This window comes from Lynx rufus, unplaced genomic scaffold (assembly GCF_022079265.1).
Source record: "Lynx rufus isolate CCGP_SWC_20201006 ecotype Redwood Valley unplaced genomic scaffold, mLynRuf1.p SCAF_1, whole genome shotgun sequence".
Lineage (NCBI taxonomy): Eukaryota > Metazoa > Chordata > Mammalia > Carnivora > Felidae > Lynx > Lynx rufus.
In genome coordinates, this window is record NW_025814823.1 from 82,173,867 (window position 1) to 82,196,624 (window position 22,758).

The 22,758-nt window shown below is 58.7% G+C and overlaps 1 protein-coding gene across 8 annotated transcripts in view; it reads left to right on the forward strand.

Annotated features, from left to right (window-relative positions):
* The window catches only part of MCF2L (MCF.2 cell line derived transforming sequence like), a 128,538-nt gene that overhangs the window by 38,505 nt on the left and 67,275 nt on the right, over window positions 1-22,758 (forward strand). For 2 of the 8 annotated variants that reach the window (XR_006962542.1, XR_006962543.1), the window contains exon 1: window positions 3,489-4,272. The exons of 1 other annotated variant lie outside the window; for it this stretch is intronic. Coding sequence is in view for 5 of the 7 variants with exons in the window: in XM_047081896.1 (XP_046937852.1) it covers window positions 4,128-4,272 (145 nt within the window). In the remaining 2 variants the exon portion in view is untranslated. Of the gene's footprint in view, window positions 1-3,488; window positions 4,273-22,138; window positions 22,220-22,758 lie in introns of those variants that run through there. 5 more of the 8 variants (XM_047081896.1, XM_047081849.1, XM_047081865.1 and 2 more) reach the window with 5 other exon arrangements.

Sequence of the window (22,758 nt, forward strand, 5' to 3'; positions counted from 1 at the left end):
CGGTGCTCTTTGGATACAGTGTGGAAGAGGTTTCCTGCCTTGGGGATAACACTAGCACCACCTCAGAGAGGCGGGTGAGCGCTGGGGAGGAGGGGGTCCCTGACCGGAACCCAGCCTTGCCACCTGTGGCCGGGTGGCGCCTGGGTGTCCTCATAAAGTGGATCCGTGAGAACACCTGCCTCGCAGGGCTGCCGCGAACAGCAAGGGACGTAAGTCCGCGTGAAAAGCGCTCAGGCCGCCTGTGGGCAGGAGGCCCACAGGAGGGAGAAGAAGGGGGAGTGAGCGTCTGAGCGGCGGGTGTGGGCTCTCCAGGGTGTGGCTGGCTCGGGAGCTTTCTGAACTTGACAGATTAAGTGGCATTTGCGTGTCTAAATTGGGTTTCAAGCAAATTTTCTGGCTTTTTGTTATTCCCTTGTTGTAGCGTGCAAAAAGTGAGTCCAGGCCCCAAAGCGTGAAAACCGATTTCTTACCTCTACAGAAGGAGGAACTAGCGTTAAGTCGCATTGGTGATATTTTTAGCAAGACTTCAGGTGGACAAATGCCCCAGATGAGACTTCACTTTTGTCAGGTTACTTTATCTTCAAAGACAGTTTTCTGAGTGTTTTGATTTCTGAATCCTTGTGAAGGGAGGACATGTCCTTTGATGTTTAAATAGTAACAAAACGTGGAAAGTTGTTGAGTAGACGTGCACGTTTGGTTTGGGCTCCATGGTTTATCAGTTTTATAATTTTATCCATTTGAGAATTTATCAAGTCTCAAAGGGATTTTCAGCCCTTTTATACTGTTTTCTCTTCTGAAACCCAGTCCTTAGTGCTGGCAGCGTCCCTCGTCCGCACGGACACATTCACGTGCAGGGAGCGTCTGCTGTGAGCTGACCGAGACTGGGAGACGCCGCACGTCCGCCCTGGTGCCGCAAGACCCCAGATGCTTCGCTGCCGACAGTCTCCAGGCACAGACCCTCGGGCGACGCAGAAAGTGTCAGAATTTCACGTGGAAGGTTCAGGCAAATTTTCACATGCCACACAATATTCACAATCAATGCGAGGAGAACATTTATTTAAAATTGTTGCAAACACAGCATAGAAAAGACCTAAGTCACCATGTTGCCTGTTTTCTGTTAGTAGGTTTCTAATTTCGTATGACTAGGGCACCATCTCTTGATTTTGTCATGATTGGTCAGGTGTGATGTGTCCTTTATTTAAGACAATGAAGCGTGTTACTCAAAAAGCTCATTACGAGTGAGCAGCTCCAGGGTCTCTCCACCGAAGATTTCGCTGCTGGTGCTCAGAGACCGCAGCATGTCAGACCTGTGGCGTGTCTTACGGGCTATCTTGACGGAGGCTCCCAGAGCTTCCTGTCTTTGTTTGAGGGAAGACGTTGTCATTGAAAAGGGCCGAAAGGCCCTGTTACACGGTGAACAATTAGTCGTGACCAGCAGCGGGACTCCGCAGGGAATCATCGTCCAGTGGGGCGGCCCGGCTGTGGCCGAGGGCAGTGCCGGGCGGTGGGACTGGGACCCAGCGCTGCACAAGAGGCGAGCTTGTGGGGCGTGTGGTGCCTGTGGGCCCCAGTGCTGGCCCGACCCCGGGGAGTCGTCTGTGCACAGCAGGCAGGGGCGCCAGGCACCAGGAGAGAGGAGGAGAGGCAGGTGTGTCACCTGGCCCACAGGCCCTGCCAGCTTGCACCCGCGTGTGCTGGCCATGTGGAAATGCACTGACGCACACGTGCACACCCGTGTCATTCTTACGAAGAAAAAGAGTCCTCCCGCCTAGTGGCTGCACGTGATAATGAGCCGGCTGTCAGCCTGGAAGGACTTTCCAAGTACCTGGCATCTCGTTGAAGAGCTGTGCTAAGTGACTCCCTGCCCTCGCCCCCGCCATGATTAATTTAAGACTTTTTACTGCCAAAAGTCTTGGATGCCATTTATGGATACGAATTCCTCGACAGTAGCTTGAGCTCATGTTGAGTAAAATATACTCTTGGGGTCCCCGGAGACCCAGTTCTCCAAAGGCCCGCCGGTGCCTGCACTCAGCACACCGGGGTGGGCCTGGGGCCTGGGAGGAAGAACTTGGGTGTTCTGGGTTTTGTGACTGGGAGCTGAGGGAGGGACATGCCCGGGACGATGTGTGGTTTTGAGATGTCCGCCAAATCCAAAGACCGTGAGCCTTCAAGACAAAGAGACCAAGAGACTGTGAGCAGATTCGTGTCTCAGAACTGATTTTTGGAAAAGGTTTTAAATAGTAACGTCTTTAAGACATATTTCCATAAAGTTGGAGACCCTGGGTCAGCCACGCCCACTTGCTGGAACAGCGACGCCGCAGCTGTGTGCACGTGCACACGCGTGCGTCTGACTTACCAGCTGCTCCGTGAGCGGCCCCGGAGTTCCCTTTCTCGTGATTTTCTGTGCACACCTCCGCGTTTACACGGGGAGAAATTCGGCCCCGGCCTCAGAACAACACACGACGGGGCTCGTGGCGGTTACTAATCAGTAGTGGCGGGCAGCTCCCGTGGACACAGAGACATGTCCCGTAGCCACGTCTCCGCATGTCCTTCCTGCGGTGCCCTGTGCTGAACGGAGCTCAGGGCTCTGGTCCCTGGTCACAGGAAGAGGGCTCGCGTCCTGGACGCACCACATCAAACACGCCATCTGTTTCCTCCTGACTGTGCGCCAGGACGGCCTCTGCTCGGAGGCCCGCGTGGAAGCGCAGAGATGGGCGGCTCGGCGGCCAGTGCGTTGACATTCTCTCCGTGTTGCTTCTCACGGACACAGCGCCGGGAGCCGGCTTCACCTGCTGCGTGCCGGCAGATGCAGGCCAGCGCAGGGGGTGTGGGCGCAGAGGAGAGGCGAGTGAGGCCAGCACCTGCTTGCACTCCCAGTGCCTCCCCTGCTCAGATGTGTGAGCCTGCTCCTAGCCAAAGAGCCGGAAGTGGACCTCATCGGGGCTGAGCCAGCAGGCGTGCGGGACCCACACTGTCACCTCGGCCCCACAGCCCCCAGCTCTGGCAGGGAAGGCCTGGTGTTTGGCAGGGTCCCCCCAGCCTGTGAACGCCCCTGGGAGGAAGGTGGGTGCCGAGGGGCAGAAGGAAGCAGACGTTGTCTTGCTGCAAACCGGCTACACTGCTGAAGGGGTGCCCGTGGCTCGTGGGGTCAAGCGTGGCCAGACAGACCCACGTGCTGACGCCCCCGTGAGCGGGAGCATACAGGAAGCACACGGGAGCCCTGGGACCCTCCCCTGTGTCACACATAAACGGCAACTGAGTGAACTGCCCCGCGGGTTAGGTGTGAGGGTCGGAGGCGTGTCCAGCGTGATGCCCACATGGGCGCACGCTCTGGGACGGAGGTGGGGGCAGCAGGTAGCCAGGCAGTCTCTCCCCCTCAGAATCATCATGGGCACCAGGGGCCGGAGACTTGGGGTCCGGGGCACGATCGACATCGCTGGAAAGTGTCACTTGCCAAGCACAGTGGTGTTATCATTTCCTGCCTCCCGAGCTGGACGGCAGGCGGGGGTCATAGACGGCGGAATCTCCCAGTTTATTTCAAGAAGGCCCGGGACCGTTTCCCCTCCCTTCCTCCCGCCTTGTAGCTGTTTGTTTGAACTTGAGATTTCCTGAGCTTGGAAGGTGTTTCTGACTTGGGCAGCGAAGCAAACCCCTGACTCTGGGAGCCCCGGCCAGCACAAGCCCCTTTCCGAGGAAGGAAACGCCCAAGACCTGCAAATAGACCACTCTGCAGCCTGGCCCCCACTCTGCAGAGCTCTCCTCTGACACCGTAGGCCTTGTGTCCGAGCTGTGTCCCCCCAGGTGAGGGGACAGGCGGGGGCCGGCCCTCCGTGCACAGGAGGTTCTGGGCTGCCCGTGCCCAGAGTGATTGCAGAGCAAGGCCTGGAGGTGGAGGCTGGGGACTCTGAGAGCCGGTTGGACGCTCTGTTGTTCCTTAGGACTCGGCAAACCCAAGGTCACTGGAGGTCGCCTGCCCAGCTCAGCGTGCAGCGCGGGGTGGGGTGCCCTCCCCCACTGCCAGTGCCCGCCCACTGTGGACCGTCTGCAGAGGAGAACTGCAGGGCAAGGGAACTGTGCCCTGTGGAATCGAAGCCCCCGCTGCCGTGCGCGTCCCTGGAGAAAACGCGATGGCCGCGAAGGGAGCTTCTCGGGGGGCCCCTGGGGGGCCCCAGCGTCGGCTCTGGCTGCTGCCTCGGAGACGCCGGGGGACCTCGAGGCGCCCACAGCCTGTTGAGGCGGGACGGGGTGGCACCACCCGGGACGCAGGAGCAGGTACGGGGTCCCTTCTGCTGGTGGGCACCTCCCTGTACATGTCACTGGGATGCGTGCCCCTTGAAGTACTTGGGAGGTTGGAAATGATGCATCGGGCTGTCTCGCTGAAGCCAGACTGTGGGTCCGGCTTTACTTGGTTTACTCTCTTCTGCTTTTGAGGAGTGTGGGCTCCTGAGTCTCTGCTTCGGCCACAGTGGCAGGCGGGATGTGCGTGTGCCCTGCCCTTGTGTGCCCTTGTGTGCCCTGCCCTTGTGGTCTGAGGGGCATCCTGCCCTGGCATCCATCCCGGGCGGCCTCCAGTGCTCCCTCCCCCGCAGCCAGAGCCTAGGCTGTCCCCAAGGGGGCTTCTCTCGGAGGAAGGTGTGGGAATTCTCCTGGGTCTCAACATAACGTCCATGCAGGCTGACCTCCACCAGAGCCTGGCGTGCTGACAGCTGGGGCTGGAGGAGGGAACCTGTCCCTCATTTCTGTCCTTTCTCCCAGAGACCGGGAAGCCTGAGCTTTGCTGTTGACCTCGGGGCAGCAGCTGACTGCGGCATCGGGCACCTTGTCAGGCATCAGATGCCCTTGATGTCTAAGGTGAACGATGCCAGAAGTAACAAAGCTAGCCCAACATGTTCCCTGGTTTGGGGGCCCCACGGCTCCTCCCTGGTGGGGAGTAGGAGCCTCACTCTGGCCCATTAGTGTCCCAATAGGATGGGAGAAGCTGGTGCATAAAAATGCAGGGCTGAGGGCCTGGCCCTGGTGTGGCTGGTGGCCACAGGATGGTCTCAGCCCTGGTGTGGCTGGTGGCCGCAGGGCGGGCTGGGCTGTGACCAGACAGCCTCCCTCAGTTTCTCTTTGGGGAAGGACGGAGCCCACACACTGAAAGCCTGATGGCCTCTGCTTCTCAGCTGTCACTCCCAGCTCACCTGCACCCGTGCACATATTCAGGGTTAAAATAACAGGTCCTCGACTTTCTGGTGGATGCTGCCGACTCTGAGGAGTGAGTGGAGTCATCACGAGGGGCCGTGTGGACCCCTGCCCCAGCCTGGCACATGTTTGGGCCCCTCCTGACCCCCTCCGAAGCCCACTGTCTAGAGGTCATCGGATGTGGGCTCACAGGGGTCCCCGAGTTTTCTGACCAGACTGGCCTCGGAGGACCTGCTCTCTGAGAACCCCCAACTCTGAAGGACTAAATTAACATCCAACCCCTGGAGGCCCCATGGGGGAGGGTGATGTGGGGCCTGAGCCTGCCCCCCCCACATCAGCCAGGTCACCCAGATGGTGAGGTCAGTGCTGCAGCGATGTCTGCTCAGGGTGCCCGGTGGGGTGCTGACCCGAGAGGCTTCTCCACCAGCCCTAGTGCCCACGAGAGGCTGAGTGTGCCGGCTCATACTGGCACCAAGGTGGATGATGGGCAGTTAGGTGCTGAGTCCTGGGTCCTGGCGTTCAAAGAATAGTGGGGGGTGCTAAGGAAAAGCCCGAGTTCCCTGAAAGTAGCTCTAAGGGACGCCCAGCACTGGGGGACGTGTGCATTGGTACTTGGCTACGGTGTCTGCTGGGTCTTGCCCGTAACGGCTTTCAGAAGAGCCAGATCTGCAAACCCGGCTCTCAACTCTTCCAGAGCTCCGGGAAGCAGAGCGCCGTGCTCTCTGACTCCCCAGAGCACCCAGGTGAGATCAGCCAAGACCCGCGAAAATGAGGAGAGAGCGTGTGGTTTTGTTTAAAGTGTGTTTATCAGAGGAAATACTTGTACTGAGATGCTTCCTTACGGGCTGTGGTCAGACTGGCTGGTAAGGACAGGTTTCTTGCTCTGAAGAAATCTGGCGATTCGTATTATTTTCATCATTGTAAACTTCAGGCAACTTGGTTGAAGTCACTGCTTCCGGCGCCTCGCCCCAACTCCCCGTCTTCCACCAGCCTGCTTGGGGACAGCTTGGCTCAGGCCTGGGGACAGTTCTGGGACCTGATGTATCTGGGTCTTTGTGGCGTCTTGATCCTGGACACCCACAGCTGCTTACCCCCAGCCCCACTGTCTAGCTGGCTTGGACTGCCTCGCTGGCCCAGGTGTGTGGACTCTGTCCACTGCCGTGGTGTCTGAACAGAGTGAGGGGGAGGGGTGCCTTACCCCATCCCTGTGGAGCTCCGTGTGGTAGGCAGGGCTGTGACGGTGGCATGAGGCAGCCCATGCCCCCCTGGATTCTGAGAGAGCATCTCCAGGTGGGGACTCAGGCGTCACACCCCAGACCTGTTAGAGACCCACAGGCTGGGAACAGAAGGCTGGTCAGGGCGACCTTGTCTCTGTGGTCCTCACCTCCCTTTCAGCAAATACGGCCTCCGCCTCTGTTTGTTCCCAAACATCGTCACCCGTGTCAGGAGCATCGGACCTTATCAGGTAGAAGAAGGTGGTGGTGTGGGGCTGCTCTGGGCATCTTGTCCTGTGTGGTGCTCCCAGCATGCACACATCTCTCTGCCAGCAGGTGGGCCCTCCTTGCAGCTGACCTTCCTGTCGCCTCCACAAAAGCTCAGGGGAGTCATGCCGGCAGAGCTGTCCCTTGTCCCTGAACTGAGGCCAAGACAGGCCGGGACGTTCCTTCCTCCTTGGGCCGCCAGAGCCGGCCGGCCGGGGTCCATGTGTACTTACGCAGGGTGGGGTGAGCAGATGTGAGCCTGTGGGAAGGTAATCACCCTTCAGTGTTTTGTCTCTGTTCATGGGTGAAACGGAAGTAAAAAGTCAGCTGGTCCCTCACGCAGATTTTAGGGAGCAAAGTTCAGTGGGAGAGGCTGGCAGGTGAGCAGGGAAGGCGGCAGAACCGGGAACAGGGACAGCCATGGGGGACAGAAGCGCGGCCCGAATCTCCGTGGCGGAGATGAAAAGCTATTACGTCTATTCTGAGTGGTGCTCCTGGCTGCTGTCTGTCGCTGAGGGTGAGTCCCTGGATCCCATCAGCCACCGCCTGTTGGGGTCGCTCCCAGCGCTCCTGGCTTTGGTGGCCGTGGTGTGATGCAGTAGCCGTGCCTCCTGGAGACGGTTCCACACCTCCCGTGGTGAAGGGGGGATGTCCTGTGAGTCACAAGCAGGTACCCGTGGGGCTCAGAACAGCACAGGGAACGGGTGTTATGAGTAGGTGAGCCTTTCATCCAAAGTTATCATCAGACAGCTCTGAGTCATGCCCTCTGCTACCAAAAGCCAGGGACATCCCTGTGTCTAGAGGGTCAACTCCACGGCTGGCCCGAACTGGACAGCAGGGAGCGTGGCCAGCACCAGGCCCATCAGAGCCAAGCTGGGCCTCGTTTGGGGGGCGCTCCATGTGCAGGGGTCCACACGCTCCATGCAAACAGAACAAAAGCCACCAGCTACTTGGTGTTGATTATGCCCCGACAGAGTGACACCCAGGGTGACCTACGGGAAGGTCAACTGTGCTGTAGTTGAAATGCAGTTTGGTGACACTTAAGGTGCTTCCATGGTCGGCTCCGGGGAGCTGCAGAGCCCAGCGAATACCCCTGGAGCCCTGGCCGTGCACCGGGGCTGAGCAGGTGTCCCGTCCGGAGTGGGGCTCCTCCTCCACTTGCCCCTGAAGCTCACGAAACCGGCCGCATGTGAATCACATGGTTTCTTTACTGGCCCATCTTGTCTGTGAGGACAGATCTGTGGTGTCACTGTGACCAGGCTGGGAGGAGGGATCACAGCTCCATGAAGACAGGACGTTCAGATGTTTACCAGGCCCTTCGTGTGGCCCAGGGTTCGCGTTCTCATTCTCCGATGGAGAGCTTTGTGGTCAAGTCTGTGCCTTGGTGTCTCCTGTGAACAATACCTGCTTTACCACCGAGGATGGCCAGGCAGTAGTTGTCCGAAACAACATCGTGTTTCGGACTAGGGGCTGTCGGGAGCGTGGGCACCAGCGGGTGATATGTGTAGGTGCTTGGATTTGCTGCAGGACCCACAGTTGGTTCTGTTGGTCTTGTTTCTGTGACAGTGGGGATGGTGCCAAGCCAGACAGCCCGGTGGTGGCCCCCCTGAGGACCCCCAGGAAGGCCAGCATGGCTCAGCTCAGAGAGGGGCTTGGCCCCTGGGCTGATCTGTTTATACAATAATCACATGCTCCTCCCCACAGGGAAACTGACGCTGAGTGAGGGTTGAAGCTTCCAACAGGGGCTGCCCCTGGAGGGGGCAGGTGGGGGGCAGGTGGGGGCCATGGGGCAGTTGAGTGGCTGCCACTGGAGGGGGGCAGGTGGGAGGTGGGTGGGGGCCAGGTGGAGGGGGCAGGTAGGGGGCTGCCACTGGAGGGGGCCAGGTGGGAGCCAGGTGGGAAGGAAGCTTTGGAGGCGGGGTCTCCCCACCAGCCCCTGCAGACTTCCTAGAAGCTCCTTTGTGTGCACACTGGGCCGTCCCTCCTGCACCAGAGGCAGATGCCCCCAGCCCACCTGCGTGATGTCAGTCCCAGGGAAGAGTTTCTGCTTTGTTCTCAGCCCTTTTCCTCTCCATTTTCACTCCACATCCGGATTCCCCTCCCGGTCGCCCCCACACCACGGTTCCTGTGACCGAGAGCGGCGCCTTGACGAAGTGGTGGCCTGGACCCAGGGCCACGACCCTGCCCTTCCCACCTCTTGGCCCACAGCTCTGGCCTGGACTCGGAGTGGAGTCAGGGCTGCAGGACAGGAGTCACCCTCCTGGAGCCCTGGGGGCATGGCCGACAGGCACCTGTGCAGTATGTGGGAGCCCAGCCCGACAGAGAGTCCCCCAAAGGTGCTGTAAGGCGGGGCGGTGGGGGGGCTGTGCCTTTCCGGGGACACAGTTGCTCTGAGGACACAGACGTGCCAGCGTGTGTGACAGCGTGGTGTCTGCGCTTGGACGGGATTCCCCAGCAAACCTTGTCACCAGCGCCTGGGGAGGGGGGGACCTAGTGGGGTACAGTGGTGACCTTGTGCTCTTTGGGGAGGAAGATGGGGCTCTGAGCAGACCGTGTCTGGAAGAGGGTCTCAGGCGAGCATATACCGAGGGTGATGCTTCTGTTCGGGGGGGGGGGGGGCTCCACCCGGTCTGTCGCGATTCAGAGGAAACAAGCTGACGTCTGTCAGCACGTGCGTCGTTTGCTCTGTGGGTACGGCTGCCTCTGCCTGGGGTGTAGGGCACTTCGCATGCAGTGTCTACTTGATTCACTCTTCCCTCCCACCGTGTGGAGCAGAAGGGTCAAGTTAGCGCCTTCCACAGGTGGGCGTCAGCCCTTCCTGCGTGGCCCTGCATGTGTGTGCATGTGGTGGCACGCTGGCGGGCCCCAGAAGACCCCACAGACGACTTTCTGCAGCGGCAGGAGATCAAGGTCAGTGTCTGGATTCGTCATTCACTCATGGGCTCCGTGTGACATGCAAAGGGACTCGTAATTCAGGGACATTTTCTTGGGCCACATCAACCTGGGGCGTGGTCAGAGCTGTAGGAAGCCTGGTCCATACTGGCAGCAGCGTGGGTGACGGAGCCCCTCTTTGTCACCGTCCTATGTTGAGAAAGACCCAGAGGTTCCGTTACCGTGCTGGCAACACCCGTATGAATCCTGGCATGCGATGGTTGCTCTGAACCCTGCAAGGTGTGTGGGCCGGGGGCAGGTTCCTCAGGAACAACACGCTAAGAAAAAACGATAGACGCTCATCCTGCACGTGGACCCAGACCAGTTGGGGCGGGAAGCCACGGCCACGGCCGCCCGTTTGCACTTTCCTTCAAAATACTGTGAACTGTTTGTTCTTGTGAAGAAACCTTAATTTTCCAAGATTGCCTGAAAGAGGTGCCTGAGTACTTGCCTCGCCGTGACGCCTCCACAGGAGCGAGTTCTCAGAAAAATAAAAGATTTTCTGGGTGAAGCTAAGAACAAAAGAGTAAACAAAACGTTTCAAGGCCTGAGAAGTGCTCTCGTTCACGCCCGCGCAGCAGGTAGGGTCCCCCGCGCCAGGCCGAGGCTCCGTGCTGCAGTGAAAGCGTGTGCATCAGGCTGCACAGTCTCTGTGCGGGCCAGGGCTGGGAGAGCCCGCCTGGGGAACCGACCAGCTGCGGGCAGAGACGTCCATCCGGGGGAGGAGACTCCTGCACACCCACCCCATCCCCATGTGATGGTTGACAGGGTCGGGCCGGCGGCTGCGGGGAGGGGGCTGGAGGTGTGCTCACTCCAGGACACACAGTCTGAACAGCACCTGACAGCGAGCCGGGCGTTGGCACAGGACTGGGGTGAGTCCCCGAGACAGGCGGGCCAGCGGCCTTCCTCTCCACCTCCTCGTGCTCCACAGCGGGCTGTCCAATTCCCCAATCTCGGCACATTTTCCTGAATGACACCGGCACCTTTCAGACACGTTTTCAGTTGCAGTGTCCATCCCATGGTGAAATCAAAGCAGAGTTTTTTAGCATGATTTCATTAGAATGTTGGAAATTGGACCAGAAGCTGTTGAGCATTCCAGAAATCTGCCAGATAGTTGTGAACGGATTAGGTGAGAAAGGCATCCTACATGTGATGGCTGAAATGAAATTTGCATTTTTTTAAATGAAATTTATTGTCAAATTGGTTTCCATATAACACCCAGTGCTCATCCCAACAGGTGCCCTCCTCAATGCCCATCACCCACCCTCCCCTCCCTCCCACCCCCATCAACCCTCAGATTGTTCTCAGTTTTTAAGAGTCTCTTATGGTTTGCCTCCCTCCCTCTCTAACTTTTTTTTTCCTTCCCCTCCCCCATGGTCTTCTGTTAAGTTTCTCAGGATCCACATAAGAGTGAAAACATATGGAATCTGTCCTTCTCTGTATGACTTATTTCACTTAGCATAACACTCTCCAGTTCCATCCACGTTGCTACAAAAGGCCATATTTCATTCTTTCTCATTATTGCCACATAGTATTCCATTGTGTATATAAACCACAATTTCTTTATCCATTCATCAGTTGATGGACATTTAGGCTCTTTCCATAATTTGGCTATTGTTGAAAGTGCTGCTATAAACATTGGGTTACAAGTGCCCCTATGCATCAGTACTCCTGTATCCCTTGGGTAAATTCCTAGCAGTGCTATTGCTGGGTCATAGGGTAGATCTATTTTTAATTTTCTGAGGAACCTCCACACTGTTTTCCAGAGCGGCTGCACCAGTTTACATTCTCACCAACAGTGCAAGAGGGTTCCCGTTTCTCCACATCCTCACCAGCATCTATTGTCTCCTGATTTGTTCATTTTGGCCACTCTGACTGGCATGAGGTGGTATCTGAGTGTGGTTTTGATTTGTATTTCCCCATTGAGGAGCGACGTTGAGCATCTTTCCTGATGAATATGGTTGCAAAAATTCTAAACAAGATACTAGCAAATCGAATTCAACAGCATATAAAAAGGATTATTCACCATGATCAAGTGGGATTCATTCCCGGGCTGCAGGGCTGGTTCAATATTCACAAATCGATCAATCTGATCCATCACATTAATAAAAGAAAAGAACCATATGATCCTGTCAATCAATGCAGAAAAAGCATTTGACGAAATTCAGCATCCTTTCATAATAAAACCCTCGAGAAAGTCAGGATAGAAGGAACACACTTAAACATCATAAAAGCCATTTATGAAAAGCCCACAGCTAACATCATCCTCAATGGGGAAAAACTGAGAGCTTTTTCCCTGAGATCAGGAACACGACAGGGATGTCCACTCTCACCGCTGTTGTTTAACATAGTGTTGGAAGTTCTAGCATCAGCAATCAGAAAACAAAAGGAAATCAAATGCATCAAAATTGACAACGATGAAGTTAAGCTTTCGCTTTTTGCAGATGACATGATATTATACATGGAAAATCTGATAGACTCCACCAAAAGTTTGTAAGAACTGATACATGAATTTAGCAAAGTTGCAGGATAAAAAATCAATGTACAGAAATCAGTTGCATTCTTATACACTAACAATGAAGCAACAGAAAGACAAATAAAGAAACTGATCCCATTCACAATTGTACCAAAAATCATAAAATACCTAGGAATAAACCTAACCAAAGATGTAAAAGATCTGTATGCTGAAAACTATAGAAAGCTTATGAAGGAAATTGAAGAAGGTATAAAGAAATGGAAAAACATTCCATGCTCATGGATTGGAAGAAGAAATATTGTTAAAATGTCAATACTACCTAAACCTATCTACACATTCAATGCAATCCCAATCAAAATTGCACCGGCATTCTTCTAGAAGCTAGAACAATCCTAAAATTTGTATTGAACCACAAACGACCCCGAATAGCCAAAGTCAAGTTGAAGAAGAAAACCAAAGCAGGAAGGATCACAATGCCAGATTTTAGCCTCTACCACAAAGCTATAATCATCAAGACAGCATGGTATTGGCACAAAAACAGACACATAGACCAATGGAATCAAATAGAGACTCCAGAATTGGACCCACAAACATATGGGCAACTAATCTTTGACAAAGCAGGAAAGAGCATCCAATGGAAAAAAAGTCTCTTCAGCAAGTGGTGCTGGGAGAACTGGACAGCAACATGCAGAAGGATGAAACTAGACCACTTTCTTACACCATTTACAGAAATTTGCATTTTAAACGTTCATGAGGCTTTTGCTTTTCCTGCCCAGCCAGTGAGCTGGGCGATGGGCGGGAGCCCTGCAGGCCTTCAGTGACCAGAGTAACCTGTGTCCGGTTGGGGTCTGCTGTGTTGTGGCTGCGACCACAAGCCCCCACCTTGGCCAACATTTGGGACTTAAGGCCACGAGTGCTGTTTGTTACTTTTTATTTTGTACACACTGTACTAATCTCATGGTATTTAAAATAATTCCTTAACCAAGGACAGCATCACCTTTTATTACTAGAAACCAGTGTGCCCTTAAGAATAACCTGCATTGTTGCCACAAAGCCAGTGTGAGCACATCCAACCCGTCTGTCCCCCTGTTAGCATTCGGGCTTCGCTCCTCGTGGGCAGATGTGGGGAATAAGCGTGCCTCCTTACAGGAAGGCGTGGAGCTCACGTGGAGCCGCCGAACGTGGTAAAAGACGCCTTCTCAGCCGGGTCTCTTTTGTGGAACAGACATAGAACCTTCTAGTGTTGGATTTGGGGGGCACTTACTTCGTTCACCACTGCCCTTAACACTCCATTAATCAATCTACGTTGACCGTCCCACACGTTTATCGTAAATCAGCACAACATCAACAACACCAAAAAGTTCGTTTATGCTCTGACATCAAGAGCACGGATTTTCCATTATATTTGAGCAACCCCAGCAGCCACGCCATGACTCGGGACTCCCAGGACGTCACCACGCGCCGCGATGGAGTGCCCCGGGTCACCGCCAGGGCCCTCGAAAGCCGAGCTCCGAGAGATAAAAGGGGGCACTTTCCATCCACCACTGGCGTTAATCTCATGTCTGCAGAGCGCTTAGGCCCAGCACAAATCCTGAGACGCTCCCAACCTGGCCTTTTTTCGTCTGCACCAGTGCACCGAGCGTCAGGCTGAGCTCAGGTCCTGTAAAGACCAGGGGTCAGGGCGGCTCATGGTTGTGGGGAGGCCTATGGTCTCTGGTGGCTGCCCGGTGACACGGGGTAGGACGTCCAGGAAGAGGAGCATACGTGTTAATATGAACGCGGGAGCAGAGAGCAGACGGGTGGTTCACAGAACCCCGGGCAGTGGCCACAGAGGCAGATGGGGGTTCGGTCCAGGATCTCGACTCCAACCAGAGACACAGGACTTCAAGCGGCTGTGTGTGTGGCAGTGGGGTGGGGTGGGGTGGGAAGCAGAACCTGGGACAGTGCAGGCCACAGAAGCAAGGCTCTGAGCCACGGTGGTAGCATAGGTGCCACTGGGCAAAGTGCTGGGAGGAGGGACAGGGCTTGAGTGTTTTATGGGGGACAGAGGAGAAGCCATTGAAGGAGACAGACGTCAGAGGAGGTGAGATGAGGTGAGGGAGCCCTGCTGTAGCCCCCAAAATGCCCGTGACAGCAGGGACGTGGGTCTGAAGGGCAGCAGGCCATCCTCACTGGTGAGTCACAAACACCTCACGAATGGCTTCAAATCGGAAGGCGTGTTGGCTCTGCCAGAGATCTTTGCCTTAGCAGGAGCAGGGGCCAGGTGAGGACAGTGGGAAGCACGGGCCATCAGCCTGTGCGCAAGTCTCATGCCTCTGAATAAAAATAGACACGTGGGGCGCCTGGGTGGCTCAGTCAGTTGTGCGTCCGACTTCAGCTCAGGGCATGATCTCGCGGTCCGTGAGTTTGAGCCCCGCATCAGGCTCTGTGTTGATGGCTCGGAGCCTGGAGCCTGTTCGGATTCTGTGTCTCCCTCTCTCTCTGCCCCTCCCCCATTCATGCTCTCTTTCTGTCTCAAAAATAAATAAACGTTACAAAAAATTTAAAAATACACATGAAACACAGAACAGCAACAGAGACATGGCTTCACTGACATAGAAAAGGGAGTGTGATGTGGCCATGGGGAGGCCTGGCGTGGCCAGCAGGGGCACTAGGCCCACGGGTCTCTGCACTGCTTCCCACGACTGTGTGTGGGTCTACCATGATCTCCAAGTAAAAGCCTAATTTAACAGAGATAAGAGACCTTTGGGAGCTTCTGATCTGGGGCCGGCCTCCATCTGTCCATCCCTGCTATGGGAAGCCTCAGGAATTCCGCTTCCCCCAGTCCGCCACTTGCCCCTTCCCGGGCACCTGTCTGTTGGACCACAGCTATTTTGTGCCTCACGGTTGTCTGAAAGTAAAAGGGGACCTCAGATTTCTGTAATGAAACAAGGACCCTCCGGGATGATTAACCACTTCTAGAAGCCTTGGAGGGAGGTTCTGGATGCGATAGGTCCTTCAGTCCTGCCTGGGAATGCAGTCTCCCGAGAAGCTGCTGGGTGCCCACACTCGGGACCCCGCACAGGGTCAGGGGCCTCTGCTTAGCATCCCAGAAAGATAAACTGGCCGGGTTGAAACAGTGACAGCACAAGGACGAAGAAGTCTGGGGTCAAGACTGGGATGGTCTTTCAAGGGTTGAACCGAGTCTATGAAGAAAGTAGAGTTAATCATCAGTGGAGTGCAACCCAGAGAGAGAAAACGGGGATATGAGCGGGGGCTTGGGCTGAAAACAGGAGTCATGGCCCTGACTATAACCAGCTGCAGGACTCCAGGGTGTCCAGGGAACGCTGGGAAATGCGAGAGTCCCTGCAACCTGAGGTGGCTAGACCCCTCGGATGGGTCCTGGACCCCCCTGCCACCTCCCTTCCCGGCAGGTTCAGGGACGTGTCGGCGGGGACAACTGCGTCAGGTCTGGTGGGTGTGCCTGCAGCCAGAACCCTCCCTGCCATGGTTCCAGACATCCTTCCGTCCACCTGTCTGCCCGAGGAGTGGCTCGACTTGTCCCACTGCTTGGGGATGTGGGACCCTAGGCCAGAACCCCCACCACACCCTTTGTCTCAGGACGAGGTCAGGCCTCTGAACAGGTCTCTGTTCTCTGGGACGCCTCTGCCAGGGCCCGGGGGCAGCTGCTCCCCCCCACTGTGCGGACAGCCCGCTCCATCTGGGTCCAGCTGGCATGGGCCCCTGAGCCTTGGCGCCATCTGGAGCCTGCAGGCCTCGTTCCTCGCTGTGTGCTGAGGCAGAGGCTCAGTCTTCCCATCCACAAGGTGGGAGCGACGGTGCAGGGCCCCTGCAGTTTGCCCAAGGCCAGTCTCAGGGACGCCCAGCCCCCGTCTTCTGTCTTCATGCCACTCAGTGTCGGCTGCCCTGGGTGGGGGGGGGGCCTGCATGCTCCTGGGGTGAAGGGTGGGGTCCCCGCACCTGGCCCTTGGTGCTTCAGTCTCCCCGCTAACTGCTAACTGCAGCTGCTTGGAGACTATGTGCTCCATGGAGAGAAGACCGCTGGCAATCCAGGGGCAGAGCCCAGGGCCAGGCTCGGGGACCACCACACCCTGTCCTTGTCACTGTCCCCTTTCAGAGCGCAGGCCACCTGTTTTGTTTAAGACTCTGACCTTAATGACTCATCCCTCCAGGTCATTGCAGGGCTGCAGCCAGCTGCCAGCAGCCCCACCCTGGGCCCCACCTATGACCCCAGGAGGGAGAACAGGAGGTGGAGGGTGGGAGGAACTCTGAGCCCACAGCCCATCACAGGCATCTTGGCTCAGACCCTAGCGGCCTTCCCATGCCCTGGCGGTGGGGCTGCTGGGATGCAGGATGGGGTCCGGGGAGGCCGCACCCTGTCTGTCACCTGGGACAGGTGGGCAGCAGCAGAGGTGCTGGTGCTGGAACACGGGGCTGGTGACCCCCGAGGCGGCAGACGCGGCCCACGGCCCCTGCCATCCTGGGCACTCCCTGAGTGACTGAGGCAGCTCCAGGTCTCGGGTGTGCCCCCAGACCCAGCCACACGGTGCAGGCTCCTGTCCTGTCTGCACACCCAGACCCCTACGCTGGCCCTCTTCCCGCGGAACCTCTGAGCCCCGGGCCGTGCCTCCCTCCTCCCTCTCCGGGTGTCCCTCCTGAGGGGCCTTTGATGCCACATCCGTCCCCCCACGTGCTGTCTCATGTCTGGTCCGGACCCCTTCCTCAGATGCAGATGCCATACCTATGGGTGCAGGCCCCTTGGCGCCCACCCCGAGCCTCCAGTGGGCGCCAACACCTGGGTGCAGCAGCCCTAGGTCCTGGCTCCTGTGGGCAAGGCCTGGCCTGCCTCTCAGCTGCTCCTGCCTCTCCCACCGCCCCCACGAAACTCAGGCTCTGCCCGTCAGACACGCCTGGCCCCACTCCTGTGTACCACGGGGTCACCTACCAAGCCCCTCCACGGAGGAGCCTGACCCCGGCTCGGTGGCCGGGTTGGAAACCAGAACTCCCTTTGGGAGCCTCGGTGGGTCCCGAGCCCCCGGCCATCATGGTCCAGAGTGTGTCAGTCACCTCTGCGCACCCTCCGACCTCTGGCACACACCACACGCCACCTGTGTCCTCCTGACGGTGGGGGGACACGGCTGCCTTTCCTGTCTGGGGTGGGAAGCACTGAGTCAGGCGGGCGGTGCCCTGAGCCGCCATCTGAATGCCGCACGCCCTCCGCCCGACACCCCCAGCTCCCCGGGGCAAGGCCGACTTGTTCCCAGACCCACGGGCGTCTCGTGGAAGGACTCGCCCTGACGGTGTCCATGCCTACGGTGGCATTTTAATCAACCTGAGGCTCCAGCTGTGTGTGTACCCGTCCCCAGCGCCCGCCCGGATTTGTTAGGTGTGTGGAGAGAAGTTGTTGATCCAGGAGGAGGAGGAGGAGGCTCCCGCCAGCTCACCCCAGGTCACAGCCTGTGCCCTCGGGAGGGGAGCAATGGCACCTGGGTCCCAGGCCACGCCTGGACGAGGGGAAGCCCATGGCAGATGTGATGATGGCTGCGGCTCTGGGTTTGTTTTTCCAATGAGCCAAAGAGAGCCTTCCAGTTCAGCTTGAGGAGACCGGGCAGGGGGCCACTGGGCACCTGGTGTTGGCTCCAGGACCTTCAGGGGGTGGAGTCCCAGCCAGGGCACCTGGTGCTCACTGGCGACCCCCTCTGGGCCTGACAGAAGTGCAGTGAAGTGTGAGACTGGTGTGTAAGAGGTAGGGCAGCTAAGGGCCGCATCAGGGTGGGGTGCCTGCGTGCCTGATGGGGCTTCGCTGTCCTCAGCTGACGGGGTTACCAGAGCCGGTTTGAAGTCAGAAGGAAGGGCAGCCTGAGAAAAAGAGGGAGGAACAGTTGGGGGGTGCCCAGGACAGCACCATCGCAGGAGAAGCAGCAGGTTCGAGGGCAAGAAGGACAGGGATAGAAGGATCCAGCCGAGCCAAAGGAGGGCAGGGGTGCAGGGGGTTAGGAAGGCAGGAGGGGGGCTCCAGAAGGGGATGGGAGAAGGGCTGGGGGCTGGGGGCTGGGGGGAGGGGCCTCAGGAGGAAGACAGTAGCCTGAGTACACAGCAGCCATGGTGTCCAGCTTCCCCGGCTGCCCCAGTGGAGCAGACACCTGCCTGCCTGGGTTGCTGTGGTGACGAGACAAGGCAGGTAGTGAGGGAGGTGCTGTGCTCTGGATGCAGGAAGCAGCGCCGCCCCCCCCCCTCCCCCGCCGGCATCTGGCAGAAACTGGCGGGAGCCACTCTTTGGCCCTGTTCCCTGCACCGTTGCTGGAACGTGTATTAAGGTCATGCAGATGCACCTGTAAGGTTAAAGGGACAAGGGTTTGCCCACAAGGAGACTGCTCCATGCCAGGCTTAGCTTTTCCTGCACCCCTGGATGGGGAAGGAGTGATGCCTGCACGGACCAGTCAGGCGCAGCCGCGGAAGGACCGTGAGCGCTGGGCCCACTGGTCCTCCACAGATGTGTTTCAAGTGTGTGTCTCCTACTCTGGGTGCCAAACGTTACAGATTCTGACCGATCCCGTTGCATTTCCACACATAAACCAGCACGTCCTGTTCGTGGTGACGTACAGTGTCCATCACTCACCTGAGGCTGAGGAAGGAGAGACGGGGCCTCCCTGTCCCCAGGCTTCTCCCCGAGGAAGGGGCACAGAGGACCTGGCCCCAGGAGCCCTCCAGGGAAGACAACGTCGCAGTCAGGCATGTTGCACAGGAAACAGCACAACCTGCCCGGTGAGGCCACTCACACCCGCCCCATCCAGTTTGCCCCCACCCTCCTGGATTGGCCACAGTCTCTGCCACAGGGCTCCTCCCTCCTCCCCTGACCTGCGAGCACTGTGGGGTGGAACCACATAAGGTTGCCTTTGTTGTTGGTCAGAAAGAGGTGAATACTTGCAAAATCATCTGGACCTTGCGTCCTGAGGGGAAACCTGTGCCCGACAGCGGGCTCTGTGTGCACAGCTCTGTCCCCAGGCACCCACTGGCCTGCGGTGGCTTCACCACCTGTCACACAGAGGAAAACACGGAGCGGGCTCTGGGACTCTACCCGTTTTTGAGAAAAGTGACTAATACTTGTCATCACCCAATCAGGGTTGATGTCAACAAACCCCTGGCAATGCATCCCAGGGCCAGGCCCCTGCCCCAGGCCATCCTCGGAGGCTCTCAGGGCCACAGCCACTGAGCCAGTTCCCAGCTGGCCTCTGGCCCTGGAGACTGGGCAGAAATGCCTGCCTGGCCTCTGGTCCCTACGCCCCTGCCCTGGAAGGCTGGCTCCCCACAGGGTCCCCCAGAGAACACAGCTCTGGGTGCAGGTGAAGCCAGAGGCAGAACCACCAGATCCTGGCTGTTCCTGGTGAGCCTGGTGGGGCCACAGAGGGAGGGGCAGTGGTTCGAGGTGGAGACTGTGGCCAAGAGCCAGGGGCGGGAACTGCGGTGAGCGAGGGGGGCAGTGACCCCGCCACGGGGCGCACATGCCTCCTGGAAGCCGAAACTCCACCCTCGGCCTCCAGGGCGGCGGCAGGCTGGCACGGACAAGGTGACGCACAGAAACCGCCCACACGGCTGTCGCCTTCGCGCCCTCATCACCGGTCCACGCGCCCACCTGTGACCGCAGCCACTTAACACACATGTGTCGGGCCTCTGTGGGCACTGGACGAGCAGCGGGAGGTGAAGTAAGGGAGCTCACCTGGGGGCCGGGCCTCGGGTCAGAGCAGGTGTGAGCGCTTGGGATGCAGGCCATGAGGGCAGGACGGGGCGGGTGTGAGCACCCCGGGGACGTGGGGCCGCAGGGCAAGACGGCGGGTCACCATTCAGGGTGGGTGGGTGAGGGGTGCCCTCAGAGGAGGACGCGTTTGGGGAAAAACTCAAAGCCGGCAACGGACCAACTCTGTGGGTGTTTGGGGCAGAGAGTCCAGCCCAGCCCAGTACTGATTTGGGATTGGTCCTGGCCCTCACAGACAGTGGCCAGGGCTGGGGAAGTAGCTTGCACACCACGACCCACCTCCGAGCGCTGACACTTTCCATCCCCATGCCTGCCAGAGCAGCTGGCACACATTTCTGGGATGAACGAATCACAGGTCTGCAGAGGGAAGACGTTCCACCAGCAGCTGCCTCTGAGTGCTGTGTCCCGGTTCCAAAGGGACCCGTCTTAGAGCGTGTGCTCGTTTTACGTGAGCCCCAGGACCAGCATTCCGCACGCTTGGCAGAGGCACGGGGTGGGGGGTTGCTGGGACCCCGCCTGGAGAGTAAACCAAGAAAACAGGTGCCGTCACAGGTGTGGCCACACACGTGTCCTGAGAACAGTGGCAGGCCTGGAGGGCAGACTGTGGACTTGGTCGGTCGTGAGTCCAATGGTCAGGAGTTGGGGTGGACCTCGGCTGGCTCCGGGCAGCCGTTCTCTCCGACAGGGTGGGAGAAAGGAGGTGGGTGAGCCCAGGAACGGCTATGTGTCCCAGGGTGCAAGACCCCGCTCTTGCCAGGGCCTGGCCCAGCAGGGTGTGGGGAACACTAGGACGGATGCGGGCAAGCATCCTGGGTACAGACGGTCCCTAGCCGAGGTCACACCCCCGTGGCTGCTGCCCTCCTGAGAGCACAGCCAGCTGCTGGTGGCACTGAGTGCCCACCGTGGGCCCAGAGGCTGAGGCCTAGGCCACAAAAGCCTGCTGTGGCACCAAAGTGGAGGCATGGGGAGGGAGAAGCGTCCCTGGAGCCCCTCGCCCCTCCACGTGGCCCTGTCCTCCTCCTGCATAAGTGCCATGTCCCTCCTGGTGGCTGAGCGTCGGGTCTGACACCTTCTTTCTCAGCCCTCCTGTTTGGTTGCCGGTTATGTGCTGGGCACAGCCTCCCTGCATGCTGGACTTCAGGGTGTCCCGCCCAGGCCTGCCCAGCACTGCGAGGAAGCCGCACCAGGGCCCCGGACAGAGCTAATCCGGCCATGCCGCTGGGGACCCCGGCTAGGGCGATGCTGGTGAGGGCGGCCGCAGAGGAGGCTGGATGGGCTCGGCTCGGAGGAGGCCGGCCCACCGTGCCAGGGGCTTGCACCCTGGTCTGCCTGAACGTCCCCCACCCTGTCTCTCGGCCAACGCATTAAGCATCAGCGGGGGAGGCTGGGGAGCAGGAAGGAGGGGATTGGAATTGTCCAGCAGAGACCAGGTCAGTCTGGTCACGTGACAGGAGGGAAGGGGGCGGGTGTGGAGCGGGTGCCGGCAGCTGCCAGTGCAGTGACGGTGCCCCAGTAGCGTGACCCTGCGGCCCCTGGGGCCCCGGCTGGTGGGAAAGCGAGTCTGTGACATTACATTCCAAGGGAGGTTGTGGGGGTACACCCTGCAAATGCCCTGAAGGCTTCTGCCAGAGCTGGTTCCTATCACAAGGCCCCAAACCAGCCCTGCTCCAGCCTGAAGACCCTGCTCCCCAGGGCTAGGGGGCTCCTTGGGCCCCTCCCCTCTTCCTGCCCACAGCCTGGTCCTCAGACATGGCCTCCTGTCACCTGGGAGCTCATTAGCACCAGGCTGGTTGCACCCCCAGCCAGAACCAAACCCACATTTTAACGAGCTCCCCAAGGGCCCCCCCTCCCCGTTATATTTTCCATGTTCTTAGCCCCTGGGGGCGTCTGAGATCTCACCTGCTCAGGACCTGTTCACACACATCCGTGCACACACACAGCTCTCCAAGGAGCGGGGGACCAACTGGACAGACAGACTTGGGCAGGCGAGGTGCCCCCCCACCAAGGCCTGGAGGTGCAGACCCTGCCCCGCCCACGGGCTGGGGGCCGACTTAGGCGGGTGTGGGGCCCCCGCAGGGAGGGTGCTGACGGGCGGCAGGGAGGGAGCCGGGGCCGCAGGAGGCTTGCGAGGGGGCTGGGCAGTTCCTGGCTGCGGGCACTTCTAGCAAGCTGCACGCTGCTGGGGAGCCGGCACCAAGGCCCTGGGGGGGCAGGCCGGCTGGTGGCCCCAAAATGGAGCCTTGCCGCCTTCCTTTGTGCGCCCAGGACGGGCGTTCCGGGAGGCAGGCCGCCGCCTCCTGACGCACGTTGGTGGCGACAGCATGACCTTAAGCCGTATCTCCCTGCTGTCGCAGGACATCTCCGGGCTGTGGCTCCTCCTGAAGACCAGCACAGGTGCGTCTGGGCCGTGAGCTGGCGCTAGCTGGGGGAGGTAGGGGGACAGGCCAGGCCTTCTGCAGAGCCAGCGGCTGGGGGTGGGGGCGTAAGTGGGGTCCAGGCTGGGGCGGAGCCAGTGCAGCTGGGACGGGAGCTCTGGGGGCGGGGCGGGGGGGGGGTTGTCAGGTGCCGCTGTGGGTTTGGAGCCTCAGCTACTGCTCTCCTGCCCTTCTCTCCCTGCCGGGTGTCCCTCTGGAGCCGCGAGGGCTCTGCCGGCTCACCCTGGAAGCTGGAGAGATGGTCCCGAGCCTCCTTTGTTCACGCTTTCCTGTGGACACGCCTGTGCACGCGCGGGAGCCCCAGGGCTTGGGGGGGGGGTGACAGGGCCGCTCCCCTGGAGGCTCTCCCGTGGTGGCCCCGGCCTGTGATGGTGCGCGGCCGCCCTGGCTCTGGGTGGCCCTTTCTCGTTGCACCTGCTCCCGTCAGGGTTACAGGGTTGGCACTTCTGAGACCTGCTGAGGTCCTGAGATCCCCGAGAACAAAGACCCTGGGGAAGG